The sequence below is a fragment of the Anas acuta genome, chromosome 1 (assembly GCF_963932015.1).
Source record: "Anas acuta chromosome 1, bAnaAcu1.1, whole genome shotgun sequence".
NCBI lineage: Eukaryota > Metazoa > Chordata > Aves > Anseriformes > Anatidae > Anas > Anas acuta.
The window spans coordinates 157,977,253-158,001,661 of record NC_088979.1 but is presented as its reverse complement, the minus strand read 5'-3'; the positions used below and the strand labels follow the sequence as shown (position 1 = coordinate 158,001,661).

Here is a 24,409-nt window from a genome sequence, read left to right as displayed (position 1 = left end):
TAAGAGCTATTCTTGAAGAGAAAACGTGCACAGTTGGCCTGCTTTCCCAGCCCAGAAAGCCTCTCTGTTCCACCTAAATCTCTTCCACAGTACATCTTTAATTTCTGGCATAAATCTTATACAAAACACCAAACAAAACTTTCTCCTTGTCCATCCAGAGCTAGAGTCCTTCTGCTCCATCCCCATAATTCTACTGCAGGATCCTCTCCCCTCTTCTGACAGCTTTAAAGGGAATATTCAGCCACTTCTCACTTGAGTCCAATACACTGCTGAACCTCAGGATAGCAAGCTGCCTTATTAATCTTGTAACACTATCATTTATTAAAGCAGTATCATTAAAAAGCAAGAATAAGTGATAAAAGTAATAAAATAAGGAATAATGAGAAGTACAAGGGCAGCAACCAACATTTGAGAAAAGCTATCTACTCTCACTTCCTCATCCATCTGCAGACAGCCTTCCCCACAGATACTGAGTCCTTCGGACCACTTCTCGTCTCTTCTCTTCACTGCTGGCTGCCTGCAAGACCCTATCAGCAACTGCATGCATAGAAGTAGTACTGGGAAAAGTATTTAAGGCAATGTTCCGTAGGTTCACAGTCAGCTATCCCCCGAGTCATCTCTCAGTGTGGATTTGTGCTATAAATAAGAAAAGACAATCAATTCCACAGGACCAGATATTCCTGCATAGTCTACTAGTAACAGGCATATTGAGCTTGCCTGAAAAATATTTATCTGCATAACTACTGGGTTTTTTATCCTATGGCTACGTATAGTAATGCATTTAAACTTACCCTCGATCCCAAATGCAGTGCACAAACAAGGAAAACAAAGATATGGTATTATGCATTTAACTAATTTTCAGTCCAATGTCCTTTCCGAATGCACACAGTGGTAACTTAGCTTGAAGTATCTTCAAATGATGCTTCCAACAGCAGTTTTGTAAATGGCTCTAAGAATTTGAGTATAAATTTGGTAGTTCAAGAACTTTGGTCTATTTGACTATAAATTTGGTAATTCAAGAATTGTCAGCTGAAAATGACAACTCAGAAATGTGCCACAGAAAAGCAATCATTTTGGTGAGCTTCCTACATGACCCAACTTTTGCCCCAGCCAGTCCAATGGGTTGCTGACCAGCCACAAGTTCCAGGGTCATGTAACCTACTCCAATACAAGGCATCTTAGGACCTCCAGGTTCTTGCTGCAATCATGGAAAACAGGCAGACCTGGAAACTCCAGCCCTACCCGAGGCTCTAGATCTGGGCTGTGGAAAGGCCTGATTTCTCCTCCAGAACCACTGGCACCTGCACTGTCCTTTCCATGGCGGCTGCTGCCTGGCCATTTTTGCTCCCAAGCTCTGATTTCCCCTGTGAGACACACTTCCCATACTCCTAAGTATGTCTGGTAACTCCAATAAGAAGTGAGGAGCTGAGGAGCAAGAAAGCTGAGGAAATGACTGGAAATGTGGATTTTTAAGCTCTCAGCCTCAAAATCATTTAGAAATTCTGGAAAAAATGGACTCTGGTTACTCTGAAAAGTATTTCAGATCTTCTACTCAAAAAGTCACAGCTTTTACACGCTTAAAAATGCAGTAATCTTTGCTGTCCCTTCTCCCCTCAGTTTCAGAATGACAGTCAGGGAAGTCCAGTATTCAAAGAATTCTCTTTGTAGCTGTAAAATAGGAAGCACTTTGCAGTTGTTTTGGGAAAGAAATCTATGGTAAAGTTCTGAAAGTTAGCTAAGTTTCCCATTTAGCTTGTTTTTAACCAAGCAGCTAATTAAAATGCACCACTCTGTAACCTTGCTAATTTGGAGCTAATAACACGGAAGCCCACAGCTGCCTGAAGATTAGCCACAACAAAACACAACAGAAAAATAAAACCTCTGTATTCCATTCCTTCATTCGTTGAAGAAGTGCAATTTAGTTAAAATTCTAAGCTTATGTTTACATTTTTGTAATACACTTTAAAATAAGAAAGAATTTTAATACCCGGACACTTCATTTAACCTAACCTTTGGCGATTAATTTTGTTCTTCTCTATCTGGAAACTTAACCGTCACCTTAGTGTGGTTATGCCTTAACAGCCTTAATTTACCTTCCTAGAAAAAGAAAAAAACATTGTAGCTGTCTGGTTTTGTAATGCAAACTGCCAAACGTACCACTGTTTTGAATTCAGACACTTGCCACAGCAGCCAGTCTTCGTTAAGTGTGTACAGGGCTTTGCAAGTTATTGCATCCACAGGTCCTTTGTTTATCCTCTGATTGAGGGTTGTCACTAGCAAATAGAAAGGTTCACCGATTGTCTCCTAGGATATGAAACAAACACAAGGAACATGTTTATATTTGTAGTCACTAAAGGGGCATGAATAAATAGAAAAAAAATCAAGTGTAACAAATTGAGTTATTTCCGTTTAACTAAATTGTTATCTTGCAATTAAGAAAGAAAATCCCTGTGAGCAGACTTACCAAGTTATTTGTTTAACCTCCATCCTTTGACTTTGCTTTTCAGTGTGAAAGTCTCATGCAAATAGCAAGAGACAGCTGGAGTGTATGGCAATAGAGCTCACAGCCCCTTGCTGTGCACAAGTACACTACAGACAAGCTGCTCCTTCTCCACCTGGCAGATGCTTCCTAGTTCCACCAAAGAGCTGGTGGTGGGGAAAACGTGCATGTGTTCACATGCATACATCAACTATTTCTTCCTTTTCAGTCTTGTGAGAAAACAAGCTAACATCTAACTTCCTTTTAAACTGGTTTCTCCTCTTGTGACCCCTGAGAAAAGCCTTGGGAGCAAAGTGGTGGGACATACACTGGTATCAACGAAAGAGGGAATGATATTGGGGTTTTCCTGTCCAGCCTGAAGCCCAGGGCCCAGGTAAACACCCGAGCAAGGAAGGATGGATCTTCGCTTCCATGCAACATCAATCCCACAGCCCAAATAATGTCACTAGCCCAGCTCCATAAAGATGACTGGTGTGTCAAGAAAAAATCTCTCTGACAGCTCCTTGGCTTTCTCCTGGGGTTTCAGGAAACCAATGCTGAACCCCAAACAATTCTGCTACTGTATCGATGGTACAGCAAGGATTGATATGACTGATACCAAGCGTGATACCATCACACCAGTGAGACAGGAAGCATAACCAAACACTGAAACCAAGATTGAAGTGCTACCAAGTGGGCTAAAATAACAAGTTGAAAAATGAAAGAAAACGCTTATTTTGTTTCCACTTGAAGTCATTTAGCTCTTGAAATCTGCAATGCCGTTTGGGGGTTAAAAAGTTGGAAGGAAGATGGTCTGCCTTAAACTTCCATTACAGGGTAGCTTTTCAGCAGCTCACATAGAAAGGTACAAACTGCATTTTACAAGTGTACCAGTCTTTTACTATTATCGAAATACATCTCATAGAGATGAAATAATGGCTTACACAAGAAAAGGATATGCAAGAGTTGCAAAATTACCCAAATCTCAGCCAAATAAATGAAACAATCATCTCTTACAGACCTTCTCTTTTTCTACATCCCCTTGCTGATAGCTAGCTATGTCACCTAAACTAGAAGAGGGTACCTTAAATGTTAGACATTGCTTAGTACAGATTCCATTAATATTACTTAGGGAAGACATCAGTTAACAATACTCTTTGTATATCTTATGCAGTGAAAAAATGTACAGATACCCGGAGAAAACCAGAAAGGCAGACGGACATCCAGTTTGTCAGCAATTTTTCTACCACAGATTCAGTTCGTCTAAGCAGGAGTTTAGGCTGTACATTGCTTGATTGTTCCATCAAGTCCTTTGTCAACACTTCCAAAATTTGGGTTAGATAAACTAGCTTAGTTTGTAGTGCAATAGTCAAGAATGATGCAAACAAGCACCTGTTCAGAAAAGGAAAAAAAAAAAAGAGACAATGCTGTATTATTTGGAATTTCTCTTCCCAGTCATCTTCAATAAAAGAAACACACTTTAGCAGAGTTCATATCCTAAGTTTTTCTTTCTCAGGTACTGAATCTGTCCACTGATGTATAAAGAAATATAAAGAAATGCAAGTCCATCTGCTCTTGTGATTATTTTTTAAACACAAAATTTGTGTCTCTGCATTTAATTCTGCAGAATAACACCTGCTTCAGTGACAGTACATTTCTAAACTGTAAAACTGTTGACGTAACTGCAGGAAGTCTTTGTAGTTTTGAAGTGAGTTTTCCTGCTCCTTTGCCTCTTTGTTTACATGCACAAACATTCTGTTTTTTCTTTAATAGCTTGTTTAATGGCAATGTTTTTTTCTTCCTCAGTGTGTGCAGATGGAGAACATGGAAAAATGTTCTGGAGTAGTGCAAGCTTATTTTGCAAGAAGTGGAAGTTACATTTGGGTGCTACAATCTATGCTGATTTTTTCCTGCTAGCTCTTTGTCTTGAAGATGATAAGCATAATCATACTATACCTGTCTGTCACAGAGAAATTTTTCTGCTTTTCAAGGGTGTGAATGAGAGTAACAAGAAAGTTCTTGTTACAAATTAAAGCATGCAACATGTTGAAGCTTTCATCCTTGCGCGTTTGGTCTCTGCTCTGGAACAGTTAAAGAAAAGTAAGTACGCTGTAGTTTGGCTATGAGGGATTCTTAATGCTCAGAAAGATGGTAAGCAACACACAGGGCAAGATCCTGGCCTCATTTAAATACATGGGAATTTTGCATTTATTTCATGGGTCTCATGATTTTACTTAAACGCATTTGTGTTTGTGTACAACACAGTGAGAGCACGCTTTTCTAGTACACCCACAAAATCATGCCAACAGTTTGCCTGTTATCTGCCACGACTAGATTCTGTTTATTTTATTTCAGTAAGTCATAACATACACTAGGTAACAGAATCTTACACATCAAATTCCTTTTATACATAAATCCATGTAACCCTCCCCATGGGGACAAGGAATGTAATGAAAGTGCCATCTGATGTGTTATAGCACAACACTCAGATAAGGGATGCAATCACTCATGACAAAATATTCAAGGCATATCACACTCCATCGACTTACTTGTGGCATGTCTTCACTGAAGATGGACGCAAAGCCTCCTGACTAAAATACAAGACAGGTCATATGTATCATTCTGATGTATACCACAAGTTTCTAGCACATGCACATTAAATACGCCAAGCCTGTTCCTGATGGCATACAACTTGAAACAGAGCCTAGGATTTCCATTAAGTGTGGCTACAGTATAAAAACTCTACACAATGACTTCTGCCAGGTTCACTGGAAAATAAACTCCGAAAGATGGCCTGATATTAACTTCAGGACTACTGTGTGTTACTCTGGGCTGCCGAGCTGCACTAGCACAGCAGTGAACTAATGCCCTGCAGGAAGGGCTGTTTATTATCTTCATCTGCCAATGTGCTGGTGTGCAAGGGATCCTCCCGGCTGCACTGTTCTGGAAGGCAAATATACAGTTTCTGTGATGCAGTGACACTTGAGCTCATCTGTCTCCATTCATTGCAAAGCACTTTACGGATGTTCACAAATGAACTCTCCGGGAGGTCTCCACGCTGTCAGTCTCCACAGAGGCACAGGTGCCACCACACACCCAGCCCTAGCAAAAGCTGCCACAGCAAAAGGAAGCCCACAGTTCTCAAACACTTTGCAAATGCTTCTTGTCTGACTCTCGCAGCCTGCAAGGCCCCCAATGCACTTGCATGTTCCCAAAGCAGTATCCTTGAGCATCAAATTTACACTAGTAACATTTACTATTGCTTGCTTTATCTGTGGTGCTGGCAGCCCCTGTTTTTTTAATCCTTCCCTTTCCTCATGCCTCCTGTTCTCTTCTTTTCTAACGTCATATTCCTCTACTGGCTATACTCAAATTTTTTCATAACTTTTCTTCAGCATCCCTACCAACACCTGCCAGTAAAGCTCCCTCTCCCTAGTCATGTTGTGCCTCTCCCCCCCTTTTAAGCAGCTGGAACCACATAAAAGGTGAAAAATGGCTGCAAACAGGGAACAAGTATGGTACCATTAAACCAAAAAGTGTGGAAAATGGAGGGAAAACAAAAGTAATAAACCAGATTTAACAAGTAAAGCAAAAATCAGGCTGAACATAAGGAATATTTTAAGAATAGCTGTAATATCTGTTTAACACCTATAAGCATTAAGCACGAAACAAAAGCTATCAAGCCAGACTAAATACAGAAAACTGAAACAGCAGGAAGCTAGAAGCTCACAAAGAAGGGGTTCCTCACTCCTAATCCTAGTTATCTGACTCCCTCCTTCAGCAACTACTCCTGTCCCGAGGCAGATGTCTCAGGCAAGTGGGGTGAATCACATCGAGGTGTCTGTCCTCACACTGACTACAGAAGATGCTCAGAAGAGAAGGTTAGCAAGGGAAGTGATGGTTTATCACTTTGACCTTTCTGACCGTTGGTTGACAGTTTATCACTTCGACCTTTCTAACCGTAGGTTGTAATCTACTGTCCCTGAACCTTTTCTGCTCATCTGCAGTATCTGCTTAATAGAGCACTTCTCTCCTGCCACATGCACATAGCACAAAGTATGTTTGGATGCTCCTGCAATATAAGTGATAACTACTTTGCAATAAAATTGATACCGAAGACATTTAATAACTTGCCTGACACAGAATGTCTGCAGAGAGTTAACAGTGGCAAGTTTACATCCATGTTACAGGTATTTCAAACCGAGACTAAGTCTTAATTGGAAACATCTCCAGGATGCAAGGTGGCATGAGACTCCCTAAGGCAAAAAAAGGATTTCATCCTTTTCTGACCTTACATAATGCAACAGAGTGACATACTTTGTGCCTTTTTTTCTTTCCATTTTATTTGCAAAGCATTTCCACCCAGACAGCTTCTACAGATTGTTACTGTTTTGACAGGGGATTATCAATAGGAAAAAGATACATTCCTAAAAATAAAAACACAATTTTATGCTAATATGCCTGGCAATAAAACAGAGTGAAATGAAGAAATGCAGAAAGCAGATTTTCTTGGTCCATTTTATTTGAACCTTGCAATGACTCCACAGAAAATAAACCCAGAGCATTACAACAGGTGAAGGAGAGATACTGCCAACCTCCTTTGGTGTGAGAGCTGGACTCAAGTATATGAAGATCACACATACGTACTTGTTGAATACAAATCTGATTTAGTATCTGCTGTTTGGCATGGTACAAGCATGGGACCCAATTCTGCATCCGTCACATGGGTTTAACCTTATCACGATGAACCTTCTGTTGCATTATGCACAGCAATAAAGTGAAGCAGTGTGCAGACAAGGCTGCAGGACTGGGCCACTGGCAGTGGTAAGCGACATATGTTGACTAGTATAAACTATGTACCAGCTATAACTTAACACACCACTACACTAACCAAATGTTTCTGCTCATTGGTGTCAGTTACACAATAAAATGTTACCAGCTGAGACCAGAGCTTCTGCCAATTAGTAAATGCCGATAAGCGCTGGTTAACATGGCATAATTTTGAAAGCTGTGGCAAGTGCACTTACCAGCTTGTCAAACTGCGACCAAAAACGAGAAGAGAAAAAAACAAAACATTTAAGAAAAGGCCTCTCCTGTCCTTTTATCATGCTGTGGCACAAACTGCTTCAAAGAATAATGAAAATACCCATTTCTAAACTGGACAGCACTTAAGTACTTATGTAATTTTTAAGCATTTGATCTGTATTCCTTTGAATCAAGGTCCTACCATTTCTGTCAGCAGCACAAGTCTAATTAGAAAGTGTCATGATGTTAGCTAGCATATTAGCTTGCCTGACTGTTACTTTAATTAGCTATAGCATGGGAAGTGAATACATGAGAACAAAAAAGCAATGGATAAATTATAGCTTTGTTAGGATGGCCTGAAAAGCAAGCAACTTAGCGAGGCTGGGCAAAAAGAAACTGATGAGTACACAACCCTTGAAAATTCAACAGTGGTACTTTAACTACAGCATTTAGGCTTGGTTAAATGTAGAGATGTACAGCCTTAAGTGTTCTCTGGGAGCTCTTGATTTAAGAAAAGTTTCTTGTGAAAACAATGTGCAATGACTGTGTAGTATTTACTTGATTATTTATCCTTATATTCCTAGCTTTTTTATTATTATGAAGGGCTGTCAACTGAAAGACTTGTAAATATTTACCTCTGGAAAGAAAGTTCTAATAGCAAAGTGTTTGTAGTCAAGGAAGGGAACAGTTCCAAAACTGTCCACCACATCTAGTTCATCCATCTGCAGTTCAGCAAATCCTGAAAAAACACCCCCCCTCCCCACCCAGAGGGTTAGTTTAGTTGACACAAAATCATCTCCACAATTATAACTTGGATCCAATAGATGTTCCTTAAGAGCAGTTTTCAGGCAAGAGGGGTTGTTTTTGCAAAGCAATTAAGAGCTGGAAAGTATCAATCCATTTTAATCTTCACTTTTGTTGAAGGAAATTATTACATAAAATCCTATTAGCTTAGGGCTATCTGCTACTGCAGTGCACACCAACATTAAAGAGAAACTCTGATACAACACAAAAATATTTTAATAGCTATAAAATTAAAATGTTTATATTATGTGCGCTTCTCCTTGAGCATTTCATTTCAGAAATAATACTGTGTTCTTAAGCACTATAAAGCTCTTTAGACCTACCCTCGCGTATTTCTTTCCGAATCTCGTACTCCAGCAGTTCAAGTTGCTGACTCTGTTTACGGGTTAACTCTTTGGATTTGTATCTAGTAACTATGAATGCCACTAAAAAGGAAGGAAAAAAAAAAAGAGTAACGAAATTTCAGAACAGACAACTCCTCGACAGGACGTATTTTAATATTATTTTAAGAAACAGAAAGATTAATATACACTTGCATTCTTCAGAAGGGCTAATGCTTCTACCGTCACCAGTGTGATAGTACCCATGAGCACTACTTACCTGGATCCAAAACCATGTTTAATAAAAAACATTTCTTGTAATGAGGTCATGTCAATCCAACTTTATTTGAATGTACAGCATATTCTGATATATACAACCTGCACAGTGAGTCAGAGACTCTAACAAGCATTTCTGCTATTAACAACCTACTTAAGGTAGCCCTGATTAAGCAGAAAAAGCAGTTTTAAACAGGAAAACCAATTCCTAACTGTTAACTTCCCTAAAGCTTATTTTGAGAGAGAAAAGGCACTAGATAAGGTTGTTGTAAGGCACTTTAAAAAAAGAAACCCAATCAAACAAAAGAAGAGTCAAACCCCAAACTTATTACATTAAACTGAAATTTATTGAGCACATAACTGGGTCATGACATTTAGAAAAAGAGGAGTGACAAAAAGACAATGGGATAATTATGAAATTATGATACCTCCTCAGTTTCATAATGAACTATTAATTCACAAATGATCCAAATGAGACTGAGCAGAAACACCACAAACACTGCTTGTGGATAAACTGTTGGATCGAGAACATCTGCCCCAAGGTATGGGAGGGAAGCCCAGCTCTGACAGCTGGAAATGCCTGACTTGTGACACAAAAATGTAGGTCCTAAGGCTTGCTTCCCTACATGATGGTGAATAATCCCAGCAGAATGGCCAAAACTACTGTCTTATAACATGCTGCAGTAGAAGATGGACTTCACTACCAGACCAGAGTAAACTCTCCACTCTTATTGGGAACAGGCAAAAAACCACCTGACTGTGACTGTCTTACACAAGACAGTTTGGTTTGTGTATATATCTTTGACAAATTTCAGTTTGTGGGTAAGTAAGTTTGGGGTTTGGCTCTTCTTCTCTCTTTGAAGTGTTTCTTTGTAGGTGTTTATGTGTTGTGATTATCTCCTGCGGCTAATCAAAAGCTGAAAACACATTATGGTACTTACCTATAATGACACCCACTACAATAGGCAGCAAAATAAGGACATATAAATATATATATGATGATGTTGGTTTGACTTCAAGCTCAAAATTTCCTAATTTGACCTGAAGAAAAACAATGCCTGTGTTAGTAGAGGACAGATGTTACATCAATACTTAAAATGCCGTTTAATGAATATTTGAAGCATATTAAGTACCCTGGTTCTGCAGATACCTGGGAAGACGGTAGCAATTTGGAAAAAAATATGTGAACCAAAACAAACAACTTCTACTATATTTGTTGTTTGATCAGGATATCAGAGCAGTGCCTAAAGAAAAAATTGGAAGTCCTTGTGAAACACCAAATTTTGCCACTGTTTATGCTGCAAACAAGAGCCCTCAACTGAACATAAGGAAGGGCAGAAGGAGGCCTCCAGCTGTCCAAGTGGCTCATGCACTTTAGAGTCACAGCTAAATGTTCTAGTATGTTACAGTGAGGGAGGCACGTGTTGATAGCTAAAAGCATTTCCTTGCACTCGCAGTGTTAATCTGCTGAGCAGAAAAGCAAGGTAAGGCTCAAGCTGATAATGAGGGAAGTAACATTTGTGATAGAGGCCCTGGCACAGAGTCCTCTTCCCCATTTCTTGGCAGATGTTTCAACCTCTTCAAGTAGGACTGCAGGGCGTTCCCGAAGGTCAGTTGCAGAACAACATACAAAGCATGTACAACATTCCCCAACAACCACTGGCCTTGTCAAAGGCAGGACAGACGTTAGTTCTTAGGAATACACTGAAGTCTGCCAGACATCGAACTAAAGCATTCATCACTGATAATTATGGCAGAAATTTTGCAAAGGAGAATCTCCAAGAGGACAGTGAAAACACGTAAATAAAGGGTAGCTAAGATTATAAACAGACTAGAAGTAAAAATACACTTGAATACAGAAAAAGAATACCACCAAGTGCTGGGGATAGAAATGAGCCTCAGATAATTGAAAGGAAGAGTTAGGTTGAAATTATTTTGGGTTACAGCAGGGAATGCAGAGATGTGGTGATTCATTCACTGGCTTGTCACAGAATGTGAGCAGCCAGGGCAGCTGGAGACTGCCAACTGGATAGTCACATTGCAGCTACAGGGACAAGAGCAAGCAAAGAAACTAGGGCTACAAATCGCAGAAGACAAATCAGGTCTATTTCTCCCATCAAATGTATTTTTCCTTGTTTGTTTATTTGTTTTCACTGTTCTTACACAAATTACTTTTGGTCTGAGCCTTCCTAGAATCCCATTTGCCTTTTGTAAGACTGCAATACACTGGTGGCTAAACGTGTTAGTCATTCCATGACCAACACACCTGCCTTTCTCCTCCTGTCATGTCCAACCAAAGTGCTCCTAAAGAAGAAATTCCTGTTATTCATCCCTGCTTATTGAAAACTGAGGCAAAACACTCATTTAATTTTCAGATCATACTTAGATTATCTCTAATCTTCACCACAACCCTCCTAGTCAGTGGCCCCATTTTGTTCCTTATCTTCTATTTATTCTGCTTATGAATCATAGACTAAATATGGTACACCTGAAATCATCTGACTCCTGTTCCTATATTAATTTCATTCCTCCTGCATGATATTATAAAACATCCTCTGGATTGATAAAGCCTCCGAGCTTTACGTCATCAGCAAATGTTATTAGCACATGCCTTATTTTTGTGCTCAAGTCACTAGTGATATTAAATAATATCTGTATGAAAACCAGCATTGCCCATGGGCAGCTCCCCATACACAGCATCCAGTTGTTCTTATCCCTAGTGTCTTCATAATGATCACATTAAGTAGTTTACTGAATAACTTCCAGGTACATGTGAACTACTGCTTTTTGTTTCCGAGGAAATCACTCATCTTACCCAATAAAAATATCTAGCATAACTTGCTTTTATTAAAAAGAAGTTGACAATTACCTCATTTTCCATTTTCCTCCAGGTCTTTCAAGAGCTTCTCATTCAAAATACATTATAAAGCTCTGCACAGAGTTAGGATTAAAGCAACAAACCTACATCAAGTTTTGATTTGTTTGCTTTTCAAACACTGATGGTACATTTGCTGTTCTCCAGCCCTACACCAACTCTCGTAACTCTACCGTTTTGTTTTTTTTTTTTTTTCTTCAGTCTTTCCTACCAAGTCTATAATATCACGTGCCAGTTCTTTGTCAGTGCTGTGGTAAGAATGAGCCCACTCTTCCTGTCTTGAGCTCCTTGATCTGTCTGAATCTTGCTTCTGTCACGAGAATGGCATTTTCTCTGACACCTCCACTCTGACTGATCATCCTGTCTTTGAGCCAACACTCAATAACCTCTTTCTTACTGAAAACTCAGGCAAGAGAGACATTTATTCATGGGCCATACCTAGATTATCATTAGTACCTAGCTTATCCTTTTTTTTCATAAAAACCTTACTTCTTCTACATGTATGATGATTCATTTATATGGTTGAAAAAACACATGATTTTTTTTTAATGTATCCTATTTTTACATTTTTCTTGATGTTAGAAAAAGTGTTTTTAAGGCACTAGAAATAAAAAGTTACATTACAGCTACTGAACTTGATTTGCCTTAGTGAAGTGGTGACCTTTTGATGACAGTTACTCCTGAAGCTTGCAGGATGGGCATGTAATACTGCAAGGCAACACTAATACTAAAATGCAACACCAATCTCAGAAAGACTTTTCCACGCCATAACTGGCTCAGATGGCAGGATCCACAGATGGGGGACCAGTTAACAGTGATATGGAATTGAGAATAGCTTCGTTAATCTTTGCTGTGTGCCATATGCCTTGAAGTCAATAGAGTTATTTCAGTTTTATACCAGTTTTATATCACCATACATTGCAGTAAGAGTCTGGCATCATTTTTCTCCCTTATAAATGGTGATGATTGCATTTAAAAAAAACATTTCTCCATCTTAATCACGGAGCAAATATCTTAAGATGCCATTTAGCTTTGACATCCATGCTAATGTTCCTATATTTGGGCCTGGCTTTGTGCCATATGTTCATAGTCTTTTGGCCTCCTTGGTGCACATTGAAATTTCCCCTTTTTTTCCTCTCCTGTGTCTCAGTGATTACTATGCACAGTTCAAGATACTCATTTAGTTTTAATGGGGAAAACTGAACAGGATGACAGAATCCTTTTCTTCATGACCACACTGCAGCAGCAGATTGCTTACAGATCTAAGATGAGGGGCACTCCTGATCCCATTAATATTTTATCACCAATGCCTGTACTATAGCCAGAGGTGTGACAAGCTACCGCTCTCCTGGAGCTCAGCAGGAGGGAGCTCAGTTTGGTCTGCAAAGACTACTTCTGGCACCACAGCAGTAACCAGGCAGTAAGCTAACTCAGTGCTGCTAGAGGTACCTAAGCTACGGAGGCATGCTGAGATGTGAGAAATATAACCCGACAACCAAGTACCAAAAGAGCATGATCGGAGCAGTAATGCTACATTTACTACATAAACATCCAAACACTGATAAATTGCAACAAAAGGAAAATCTACTTACAAAAACTTTCACAGTGGAAAAGTCAATCTTGTCTGTTCCTTCTCTTTTGAATTTGCACAGTATGGTGCTACGGTCTGGTTTTTTGGTAATATTTTGGACATTGAACCACACCTTTTTGGTCTGTGTACCATTCATATATGACAGATAAACCTCTACCTCAGTTTTAGAAATATTCAGGTTGTCATTTTCTTTCTAGAGGGGAAAAAAAATTAAGATAACAAATAGTCACTAAATATGGTAAGACAAAAAATGACCCTCAATGTTATAAATAAGGAATTGTAGTTTATGACTTTCAAACTTACATATATTTTTAATTCCAGATCGGGATCCAGCTCAGTGTGCAGCTGGTAGTTAATGAACACGGGGTCAGGGTGATAGTGTAATTTGACACATGGTATAAAGGTAGTTTCCACTTTCAATATCATATCAACAACTTTACCCTCTGTTGCATGGCTCAGACTTGGCGTTAAGTAATGATATTCAGATTCATTTCCAGAACACTTAGAGACCTAGAAAAGCAATAGCAAAGCTGTAACAGTCATTAAGCACTCAACGGTGGGTACAATTACAAACAGAGGCACTCAAAATCATTTTAAAGCCTTCCTGACTTCATACAGATACCTGGTAAACCTCTTCTCTGTGATCACGGCTGCATGCGGAGCACCTGAGAAAGTTTCTGCACTGAGCCTGTGTCTGCCTTTAAGCACATTTATCACACTCTCCGTGTGCTGTTTTAAGGCTGATTGCACACTGCTCAGGCAGCTATTTCCTGCAGTGAGACAGGAATAGTGATAGCAAATTCTCCTTCCTTCCCCTTAATGCAGGTCATATGAGACAGGCAGGACAAGCTCTCCAGCACCCCTTGAGCACTGCCTCTCCCCACCCCTGCTCCTGTTAAAGAGGGGGTTGCTGCATTTGCCTAACAGACAACTCCATAGCCTGGTGCTGCTGTTTTCTGGTCTTTGTGCTGCAAGACCAGGAAGCAACGGGGTGCCCACTGCTTCAGAGCCTCAGATTTCATTTCAACATTAGCTTCAGTCACCTCCTGCTTGCTGAGGCATTGGCACCATCTGTGTTCTCAGCACAAAACCAGAGAGATGTACAAGACCCCCTCCTCCAACAGACCTGCAGCTGGAGGCTGGGGATGGTGGCTCAGGAAGGACGGTTTTGGAACGAGTTTTTAGAGCATAGAAAATGTCACAGGGAATCATGCTGAAGAGTAGCTTATGTTTATCCATGATCCTGTACTGAGGATATGTGCAACCATAATCCTACAAGTGGTCATATTTATTTCAGTAGAATGCCTCACATTTCGTGTATATAAGCATTTGCAAAATACTGAGATCCTCCTAAAACCTTAGGAACAAAACCTAATCCCTTAAGAGACCTCTATTTGGTATTGTAAAGGAGATTAAGACTTACGGTGAGGTTTGATCTCTGGTCATCTGAAATAATCACACTGTCCACCACATTAAAATTTCTACCACTTGCAGTTATTTTGCGACCACCACTGGAAAAAAAAAAAAAAGGGAAGGGGAGGCAGTAGCGAGGTTAAAATTATCTGCTTTCCTACACGTAAGTCCCCCATTAAAGCTTTAGCTGTGAATGAATTACTCATGCATTTTGCTCTGGTAGCAGGCAATACAATAAAGTCAAACTGCAGGACAAGATAATTTGAGCTACATAGTGTAATGTCATTCTTTCTTCATAATGTTATGATAAACGCTTTTGCACAGAACCAAATGACTTGATAGCACACAAACACATACTTCTTTTCAAGAACTCTTCATCTTGTTTTCTGTTCATGCAACCTAAGACTATACTGCAAGTTAATATTCTGTCTGGAGGAAAGAACATGATGGTATTTCATTGCCCTAGAGCAGTCCTGCCGTGCTTAATTCTTGCTTTCCTCAGGACAAACCGATGGTGCCAGGCACCTCGCAGGGAACATGCTTGGCAGTATTCAGACCATCTGTCTCAGCACACACAATGGTGCTTGTGTCTGAGGGCTCTAGCCCAGCATCTCTGCTGAACGCAGTTGGAGTGGTTTAAGGTATTATTAATTTCCAGCTGCCTGCACTGCCCCTCACCTGGAGGTGAGGGCATGTGTCCTAGCTGCTCAGCTGCTGCAGCTGCCAGACCAACCCACTACCTCAAACCCACGCTTGCTGGTGTTTGATGCCAAGATATCAGATTGAGAACATGAAAGTGGGTAAAATCCCTTCTGCTACTCAGCTGTGCACGCAGAGGGACAGGCAGGTGGAAAGCTGTGCTTGAGAATGTCTCGAACTGCCCTGCATGTCTCCTGCAGAACACAGCAGGGGCTTGAAAGGGCCTTGTTTGGCTTTAGGGAACCCCGTCCTAAAGCAAGTCTGCACCTATCACTTCAGTGGAGATAATTTTCACCTCATTCTCAATTCACTGATACTTTATGCTGTTTCGAAGGTGAAGTGTATATTAATACCAAGAATTCAAAGTTATTCTGAGGTTGAATTTTTTTGGGTAGACCTGTGCGGTGTCAAGAGTTGGACTTGATGATCCTTAAGGGTCCCTTCCAACTCAGGATATTCTATGATTTTATGATTCTATGAATTTCTGTGTGATGCCCAAAGTTTTGGATTTAGCTTCAGTATAAAGAGACTATTTTTAACTTCTATGATGGAGACTTGGGGTGAACAGGGGGAAGTTTATGGAATCCTACAAAACACAGGTTCTGTCTTGCAGCTATTGTGACTATTGTAAGTTAAATGTTAAACCAGTTCACCAGTATAAATTCATCCTTCACAACAGGTTACTGCAGTCATCCAAGTTCCCATCAGCTGCAGTCTGGCCAAGGAAGGACGCTCATATTGGCTCAGTGGAACTACATTTTACTAAATACATAAAAAGTATGGAAAGACACACTTTACCTGATCCAGGAGGTATTTGGTGTGATTCCAAAACATGACGGCGGTGAAACATAATGCAGGGTTATTGCTGGTGAACACCTTCTCCCGTCAGCCTGTATACATACACTTTTGGCCTCTTTACGTGTTGGTGGGAGAGCAAATGTCATTTGTGTATCATTTAGCACATTTCTAACTTTAATGCTGGAGGAGAGAGAAAATAGTCACAGATGCTGAATCACAGATTCAGCCACTCATTTGGTGTTACTGCATGAAGCCTATAACCTAAAGCAAAGGATGAGGAGAGAAGAGGAATAAATCTTTGAGCTGCCAGATGGAGGTGAAAAGAGAGAGCAGGGAGTTGAAAAGACAAAGTAGGGCATCTTTTGAATGAAGTTGCTGTGTGTCACAATAATCACACAAGATGGTACAGATATTGGTCTCATAGCCTTGGGATAAGGCTATGTAATGTAATGTGTCATTCTGCTGTTTATTTTTTTAACTTCTTTGTTCTATCAACACGGTTCATTAGCTAGTCAAGAATGAGAACCTTCAGTTTCCTTTCCTTTATTCTTTTTCACTCTCTTCCTCTTTCCCTCTTTGTCTTTTTCTCCTTCCCCTCCTCCTTTCTCTCTTTCCCACCCCGCCCCTTTGTCTCCCCTTCCCCTTTCTCTCTGTACTTCCCTCCCTCTCTCTCCTTCTCTTCTTTTGTTTTCTGTGGTCCCCAGTAAATTCATGGTTGAAGTAAAAATTGAGCTGTACTATGTGAATACTTTTTCAAGTGCGAGCTATGTACAAAGGACTTGGTAATCACAGGCAGCCATTGCAGCTGCACCTGAAAATGATTGAGAATAAGATAGCCTAATTATCTAGGGGTTTACACTGTGCAATCATCAACAGAGAAAAGTACAAGCTGTTGCATGAGAGATTCCCTTCCTGGCACGGTGTCTGTGCTTTCACAAGCCAAATCCTAGAATATATGGGGGATAGTCTGAAGCAAAGGAGAGCCAAACAAAAGCCAAGGCTTTCCTGTGACCTAACTTCTTGTTGCCTGATGCAAGACCAGAGAGCCACAGGTGCAGACCTGTCCTAACCACTACTGAGAACTGCCCACACACCCACGCCATCCCTTGTATTGTACCCAAACACCACATTCATGTCCATCCTCTAGGAATTTAAAGTGGAAGAATAACTAAAGGAGTGCAGAGCACCCCCCCTCCACTGAGGAGAGGTCCATGACAACTGTTCACACAACTGTATTGCTAGGGAAAAATGGGTTTTGGGTTATAAACACATAATTTACACTATGCAAAGTAAACAGTAGTACTTTTCAGAGCTGTGCTAACTCACATGTCTGGTTTACAGCCACTGATGCCCGTCAGTATGAGTTTTATGTCCGATGCACGTGTGAAGTTTTCTCCTTTGACTGTTATTTCACTTTTGCCTAATGTTGAAATCCACAAAGGTTCGATGGAATGAATTTTGATATGCTATTAGAAAACAAAGCAAAACAGACTGTTTACAAAAAGGCTAGGCAGTTAAAACAGCAGCAAAAACAACCACTGCACAGGAATGTGGGTTTGACAGCACTGAGATACATTTTTCTTATTAATTTCAGATCTTGTTAAGTTTGATCTTGGGAAGTACTGTCAATCACAACTTCTTTACAAGCCAACTATTTTTACCTACATAATTTATATTTCAATTTATCCCATAACAAAGTTGCCAAAAGGAATCATAATCTGACATGCTAGAAGGTATGTATCAGAAAAACTCAGCTTGAAATGACACATTTAGCGTGACCCTCGAAGAACTACAAAACAACACGAGACAAAAACCATGGTGCTGTCACTGTGAGAGATCTGAGAAACAAATGAAGGCATCTCTCCTGACCTGAAAAGGGGAAGCAGTGTCAAATCATAGAATGAAAAGTCAAGAAAGAGCCCAGAATGAGCTTTACTAGAAAGTCTTTTCAAAGTCATACGTTGACCTGAAGGTATAGCACAATTGCGGGGATCTTTTGGTATCTCATTTTGATGCAAACAAGTTCACGAATCTCTCTCTCTGCATTTGAGAGTAACCCTAGGTTGCTCTGATGCTGTCTGTCTTAAAGAAACATAGCCAATTTTTAAACTGGGCTTTTCTTTGTGTATCTTTCCATTTACTTACTCTAACTTACTAACGCTACTGAGAACAGAGATTTTTTTTTTCCTAGTCTATTTGCTTGATGCTTCTGACAGCATCTCGCATTTAATCAGTTTTGCTGCTTCCCCAGTTTTATAATCAGACAGTCAGCCTCCTCTCTGTGCATCTTTCAGACATAAAGAGAAAACTGAAAACATTTCAAACAAATAGGAAAAGACTCATTTGAAATCACAGTGCTTGGGACCTTTTCAGGCAAACGATTTCTAGCTTGGTTTTGGACTGCCCATATGACCAGTTTGAGTTTTTAGTGTTTTGTGATTGTCTTGATTTCTGTTGAGTTTGCCTGTGGATGCATCGATGGGTAAGTTCAACTTTTCTGATACTGAGAACAGAGCTGGTGTAAAACCTCTAGGGAAGTTAGGGAACTGCTTGCCACAGTGGTTTTCTCCCCATTGATCTTTTCATGTCCCAGAGCAGCATCAAGACTTCAGGCTCATGGCCTGAGGGGACCACCTGCGTCCCTTCTCCAGTCCTCTGCAAACACAGCATTTGCCTGTTTCAGAAAGGACCCTGGGGCATTTTCCCCACACACTGCCATGGCCCAACAAACACTGAAACACTCCAGAAAAAATGCGAGACCTGTCACAGCTGACCAAAAGCCACAGCTTTTCCCTTAGGAAAGAGCAAGAGAGGGCAAAGGCCAGGGCCAAAGGGCCTGCAAAAGTAAGGAGTTTGTTAAAGAAATTCTTTCGCTCCAAGGTGACTTCTGACAGGAGTAACGGAGGAGGGTAAAGGAAATGCCTGACAAACTGCTGAAGGGGAAAGTTCACTCCCACCCTGACCTGGGGATCAGATTAACTCTTAGTAAGCGAGGAGCATGAATGAGGCAGATATCTGAGAGGCTGAAGTCTGTGAAACAGCAGTGCTTTATTGCAGCTATCTCCTGTCCTGTCCCTCCAGCACACTGAAGGAACCCAAGTATCCTCACACACACCCAGCAGCCAAATACTACATAAAGGAGTGCAAAACTGCTTATGGACTCCTGCAGGCAAGCAGCAGGGAGCCCTGAAGGACAGGATTGTTCACTATCACACAAGCACACAGGGACCCCCAGAGCTACGTTGGGACTGCGAGCACCGGAGAGGAAACACAGGGCACCCAGAGGTGCTGCAGGCAGGAAATGAGGCTTCCTCAAACTTCAGCTTACGGCCAGCCTCTAAGCCAAGACAGAGAACGATGGCATGGTTGTACAGAATGCTTTGTTCTCCTTCTTTCCTTTTTTTTTTTATTTTTATTTTTTAACACTAGCTGGAAATTGCGGCGAGCACAGTTCACCCAAAAGTTTCACCGCACAGCTGCACCTTCCCTGCAGTGACACGCCGCCGGCCTCCTCGCTGGGCCCCACCTCAGACTTGTGGTTTCAGGCAGACACCAGCGGTTCTGGGGCCAGCTGGCCTTGGACACTGAACAGTCCTGACCTGACTGTGGTGGTCTGCGACACCTTCTCCAGCAGCAAAGAAACTGGATTTAATCACTGGATGCAGGGGAGGCAACGCTTCACTGCGGGCTGGCTGGGCCTGCAGTGCTCATTTCCAAAGGGACCCACTGCCCCCTCAGCCCCTGCACACACAGCCACTGTGAAGGGAAGCAGCGGAGGCAGAAGGACGTTTATAAAAACCAGTAGTTGTGAGGCATGCAGATGCCATGGTGATGAAAGAGAGACACGCAGCAAGGGCGCAGCAGGTCCTCAGGTGATGTAAATCAGCACCACCCTGTCAGCTTCGATAGAGCTCTGTGCTGCTGAGACTTAGCCCCCTGTCCCCGGACAGCGCAGCGCTTCCCTGGGGCTTTGTAAACTGTGACAGACACATCCTCAGAGCTGTGGTTAGCGCGGCTGCAGGTCACAGCGAGATGTTTGGCTGTGGACCGGTTTAATCAGCCTCTGACACCCTGGGGAGCACATCCCCGTCCCTGTGCTGCTCCTCCACCAGCACTGGTGCAGGACTCCAAGGCCACACAAAGACCTGGATCATGCAGCTAACCCAGCTGAAAAACAACCTGCCAAAAGAAAACATTTATTGCCGGCCAAATCAGTTTCCTTGTCGAGAGCATGTGCACAACCAGTCCAGCTGCTGCTGCAGCACAAGGGGAGGAAGGTGCGGGCATGGAAACCAGCAGCTGGAATCGGGAGGAGGACTGGGGCTGCCATCCCCAAAATAAAGTGTATTTATATAAATGCTTGGCTGGAGCTGAGGATGTGGGAAAACATAAATCCTCCTTCTCAGCCCTCCAACACGTTCTCCTTAAAGCACCAGCAGCCAAAGGAAAGCAGGATTTCAAAAGCAATTTCAAGCCCTCTGAATGGCTCAATCACATCTAAATAAACATCTGTCTTTGGATTGCCTCTAGTGTTTTCAGAGCCTTGTCCATCACTGTCTTTCCCAGATAAGGCATGTGGAAGAAAGCCATCTCTCAGGCAATTCCAACTATTTACCAATGTCAAATTAATGCACTTGGAAGAAGAGCAAAGAATCTTCTCTGTTCTTTCACCAGCACTAATGCTTGTATGCACACCAAATCCAGAATATTAATGTTCAGAAGCCCAAGTGTTGCAATTCCACTCACCTCTGCAGAAAACAAAACAGATTTTGTGATCTTGTTTAAGATACCTCAGCTGAACTGCTGGGTTTAAGAGGTAATTCCTGTCTTCACAGGTAAAAGTTTGGGTAGTTCTAATGAAACACTTAGAGGTAAGAATGCAGTGCCTATTTATACCAACCATGTTATCATTCACAGAAAAGCAGAAACCCAGAAGTGTAGGCAGCAAACCTCTATGCACTTACTCATCAGTCAAATTTCTCTTCACTACTCATTTCTCTCCTAACACCTGTATGTCATAAGCAACCACTGATGACAAGATTGCTCAGTTTTATGAAAAAATAAATACATTTGGTACCATAAAGAACAAAGGGATAACCTCATGGTTAAAGGGCTGTCCCTATGAGAAAAAAGGGATAGGTTCACACAGTCTATACAATTTCAGAAGAGAACCAAACAACCAGATTCAGAAAGGTCTTTTGCCACCAGTAACACTCCTTCCTTTCCAATGATCCTTCTTGGGTGGGATGTATGGAGGGTAGTTCCATCTCCAGCTAATCCACTGGCTTTTGTCACTAGATCACCTAAACACAGTACACATGGATTCTGGCATTTAAGGCAATATTGCAAATACCGTGTCTAAAGCTAGGCACATGACTTCTGCAGTGCTCTCAGTGGCTGGATCCAAAATCCAAAACTTAGTTGGAATCTTTAAGCACCATCCAAGCACTAAGAAAAATAGTACTAATCCAAGTTTTACATTATCTTTTTGTATAACAAACTATTTCCTCATCCATAACTCAATTCTTCCTTCAAAGTTCTTTCATTTTACATGAATTTCTTCTCCAACCCACATTACTTCAGCAATGCTGATCTGAAAAGGCTAACTTACCTCTGATTTCTGCGTAGTGGCGATCCCTTGGGAAGCAGTTGTGGTGCTGCAACTATCCTGAAAAAAATCAGCATTTCTTCATGTCAGGACAAGAAAGAGATAGATTACTGCTCAGATGTAAAAAAAATACTATGAAAAGGGGATTCCAGCTTTCCTCATAAACTTCACCTGGCAGGCAGTGGCAGGAGAGACCCGCGTCCATTTACAGCTGGCACAATCACGATCGTTTATACACCGTGGACAGCTGGTAACACAGAAAACAAGGTTTTGTAAAACACAGGGACTCAATCTAGAGTCAGTCATGAATGTGAAATTTCAAGTGACAGAAAAAAGCACAAATGCAAGAGAAAAACCTGGCAAGCATGTAATGAAATGTGTAAAACATAACCTGAGTTTACCCTCCAAGCCTATTGTTCTGTTCTGCTTATTCTGAGGACAAATTTAGTATGAAATATCATCTGTGCTAAGATGCTGAAAGTCATACATTTCTAAAAAGCGTGAAGCAGACAGAGCACTTTGGATTTCATTTTGATGTGTTTTTTCCGGTATTTAAGTGGCCAGATTGTACTTTCTATCCTGAAAAGGACAGAGAAAACCATCACTGATTCTTTGACAGCTTTCCTGAACTTCTATTCTTTGTGTGTAGTGTTAGCAAGTATTGTTGGTTTGCTGTTGTCTCCCCTTTCCCAAAAAAATGCCTGTTGGAGACCAGCTCATTGCTTTTCCATGCATCAATGAGCACAGAGGACAGTGAAGAGTAGCATAGGCTTTCTCCACACATGTTGAGAAATGCTGTGATTTAGAGGAAGACAGCTCTTTTCCTGTGTTGCAACAGGGACTGGGCAGTGATGTGCCACTTCCCAAAATGCAGGAGATCAGTTTCATCACTGATGCCTATAAATTAGGCTCCACGTAAAGGACAGGGGTGTGAAACACTGCAGTTACCTAGAGTATACATTAGTCACATCTGAGTTTTAACAAACAAAAATCATACAGGGTTAGGTGACATACTGGGTAGAAATGATTTCTACTACAACCTCTCAACAAGAAGTGTAGCTCTGAAAAATAGTTTGTACAGAACAATAGGCATTTACTATTACTGTTAGGAGATTAGTTGTTACTTTCTGTTTTAATTGTATTCATTTTACCCATGTACCACATCTAAATCACAACCTATTCAATTAAAAAACAGCTCCATAAAGTTACTTTCAAAAAATCTCTTTGATTTCTCTGACTTAGGTCTTATCCTGAATATCAGAGGCCCACCTTTTTCATACAGACAAAAAAGAATTTAATGTCCTCCTTTTAATGATTTTAATAGCATCCTTTATTATTTTTTCAAACATTTGTCATTCAGTCATTATAACGTCTCTCCTACAGCTGCCAGGGTCCCATGAAATAAGAGAGTTGTCAAAAGAAGCAGCTCTTTAAGGGCAATAAAAAAAGAGGTGAAGGAGGAAACGGGCCAAGAAAAGGGATTCGGGTATCTTTAGTGGAATGTATTTCCTTAAAAAATACCAGAAAAAAGAACAATCATAGTTCATACCCCCCCTTCCTGTGCACACACATAAACCCCTCAAAGAACTTCAATAGGAATCAGGCTCTTACTTTTCCAACTGAAATGTTTGTGAGATATTCCAAGAGCTCGAGGACAGCGATGCTTCAAGGACTAGACAATCTGGAAAAATGTGACTGTTAGACATATGCTGGATATTACAAGAAATACCTGTTAAAAAATAATTGACTTGAAGACTCATATGCCTTCAGCTGTTCTCTACATGGTATTCTCAAACACATATTCCTCACACTTTTGACTGATAAAAATAACCAGATTTTATCCTTCCATAGCATCCTTCTGCTGAGTTATTTAAAGACTATACACACACTCATTAGTTTAGCTTGATGCCACCTATGCACAATATAGACAAGTAATGCAATTGTAAGGATACAGATAAGGAAATGTCACTGTAAAGTGGGAATGTAAAATCATCTCCTAAAGAGCATGCAGTATACCTGTGGCACAGCCAGACCCTGAATTCAAACGTTCTAACACAACGGACTGTTCTAATGCAAGACACCCCAACATACTGTACTTCTATTTCTTTCTGTCTCACTTGGTTTCAGAGTCTTCTTTTGTAATCTGTGCAGTAGCAATTTTCATCCTATTTAAATCTTTTATGATTGCATGAGTCAATTTGCCATTATTTCAGCTAGTAATTACTATACCGACAATTCGCTGGCAGCTGTGGAATGAAAGACTATCTTCTCCCATGAGCAGAATACCACATCGAAAAACAGAGTTAGATATATACCACTTAAGCCATAGTCTCTTTCATCTGTGTGCCTGCAGATGTGTACGTCTGCAGAATGAATGGCTGTCTGAGATCAAATGAAACCCATGTGTGCAGACCTTTCTGGCTTTTCTATGCTAAGAAGCAGATAGCTTTTTAATGCAGGAAAGCTACATAGATTTAAAGCATACCCACCTTGTAAAGGTAGGGAAAGCTTTATCTTTACC

At 40.8% G+C, this 24,409-nt stretch overlaps 1 protein-coding gene across 1 annotated transcript in view; it reads right to left on the bottom strand.

The window, feature by feature from the left end:
- PLXNC1 (plexin C1) overlaps positions 1–24,409 on the bottom strand; it is a 69,268-nt gene that overhangs the window by 19,895 nt on the left and 24,964 nt on the right. The window contains exons 7-21 of the mRNA XM_068668369.1: positions 23,500–23,569; positions 22,060–22,135; positions 21,892–21,948; positions 17,607–17,746; positions 16,281–16,460; positions 14,794–14,881; positions 13,674–13,880; positions 13,372–13,563; positions 9,846–9,945; positions 8,632–8,733; positions 8,140–8,243; positions 5,029–5,070; positions 4,436–4,560; positions 3,673–3,871; positions 2,158–2,304 (exon numbers count right to left, since the gene is read on the bottom strand). Coding sequence (XP_068524470.1) covers positions 2,158–2,304; positions 3,673–3,871; positions 4,436–4,560; positions 5,029–5,070; positions 8,140–8,243; positions 8,632–8,733; positions 9,846–9,945; positions 13,372–13,563; positions 13,674–13,880; positions 14,794–14,881; positions 16,281–16,460; positions 17,607–17,746; positions 21,892–21,948; positions 22,060–22,135; positions 23,500–23,569 — 1,829 coding nt within the window. The remainder of the gene's footprint in view (positions 1–2,157; positions 2,305–3,672; positions 3,872–4,435; positions 4,561–5,028; positions 5,071–8,139; positions 8,244–8,631; positions 8,734–9,845; positions 9,946–13,371; positions 13,564–13,673; positions 13,881–14,793; positions 14,882–16,280; positions 16,461–17,606; positions 17,747–21,891; positions 21,949–22,059; positions 22,136–23,499; positions 23,570–24,409) is intronic.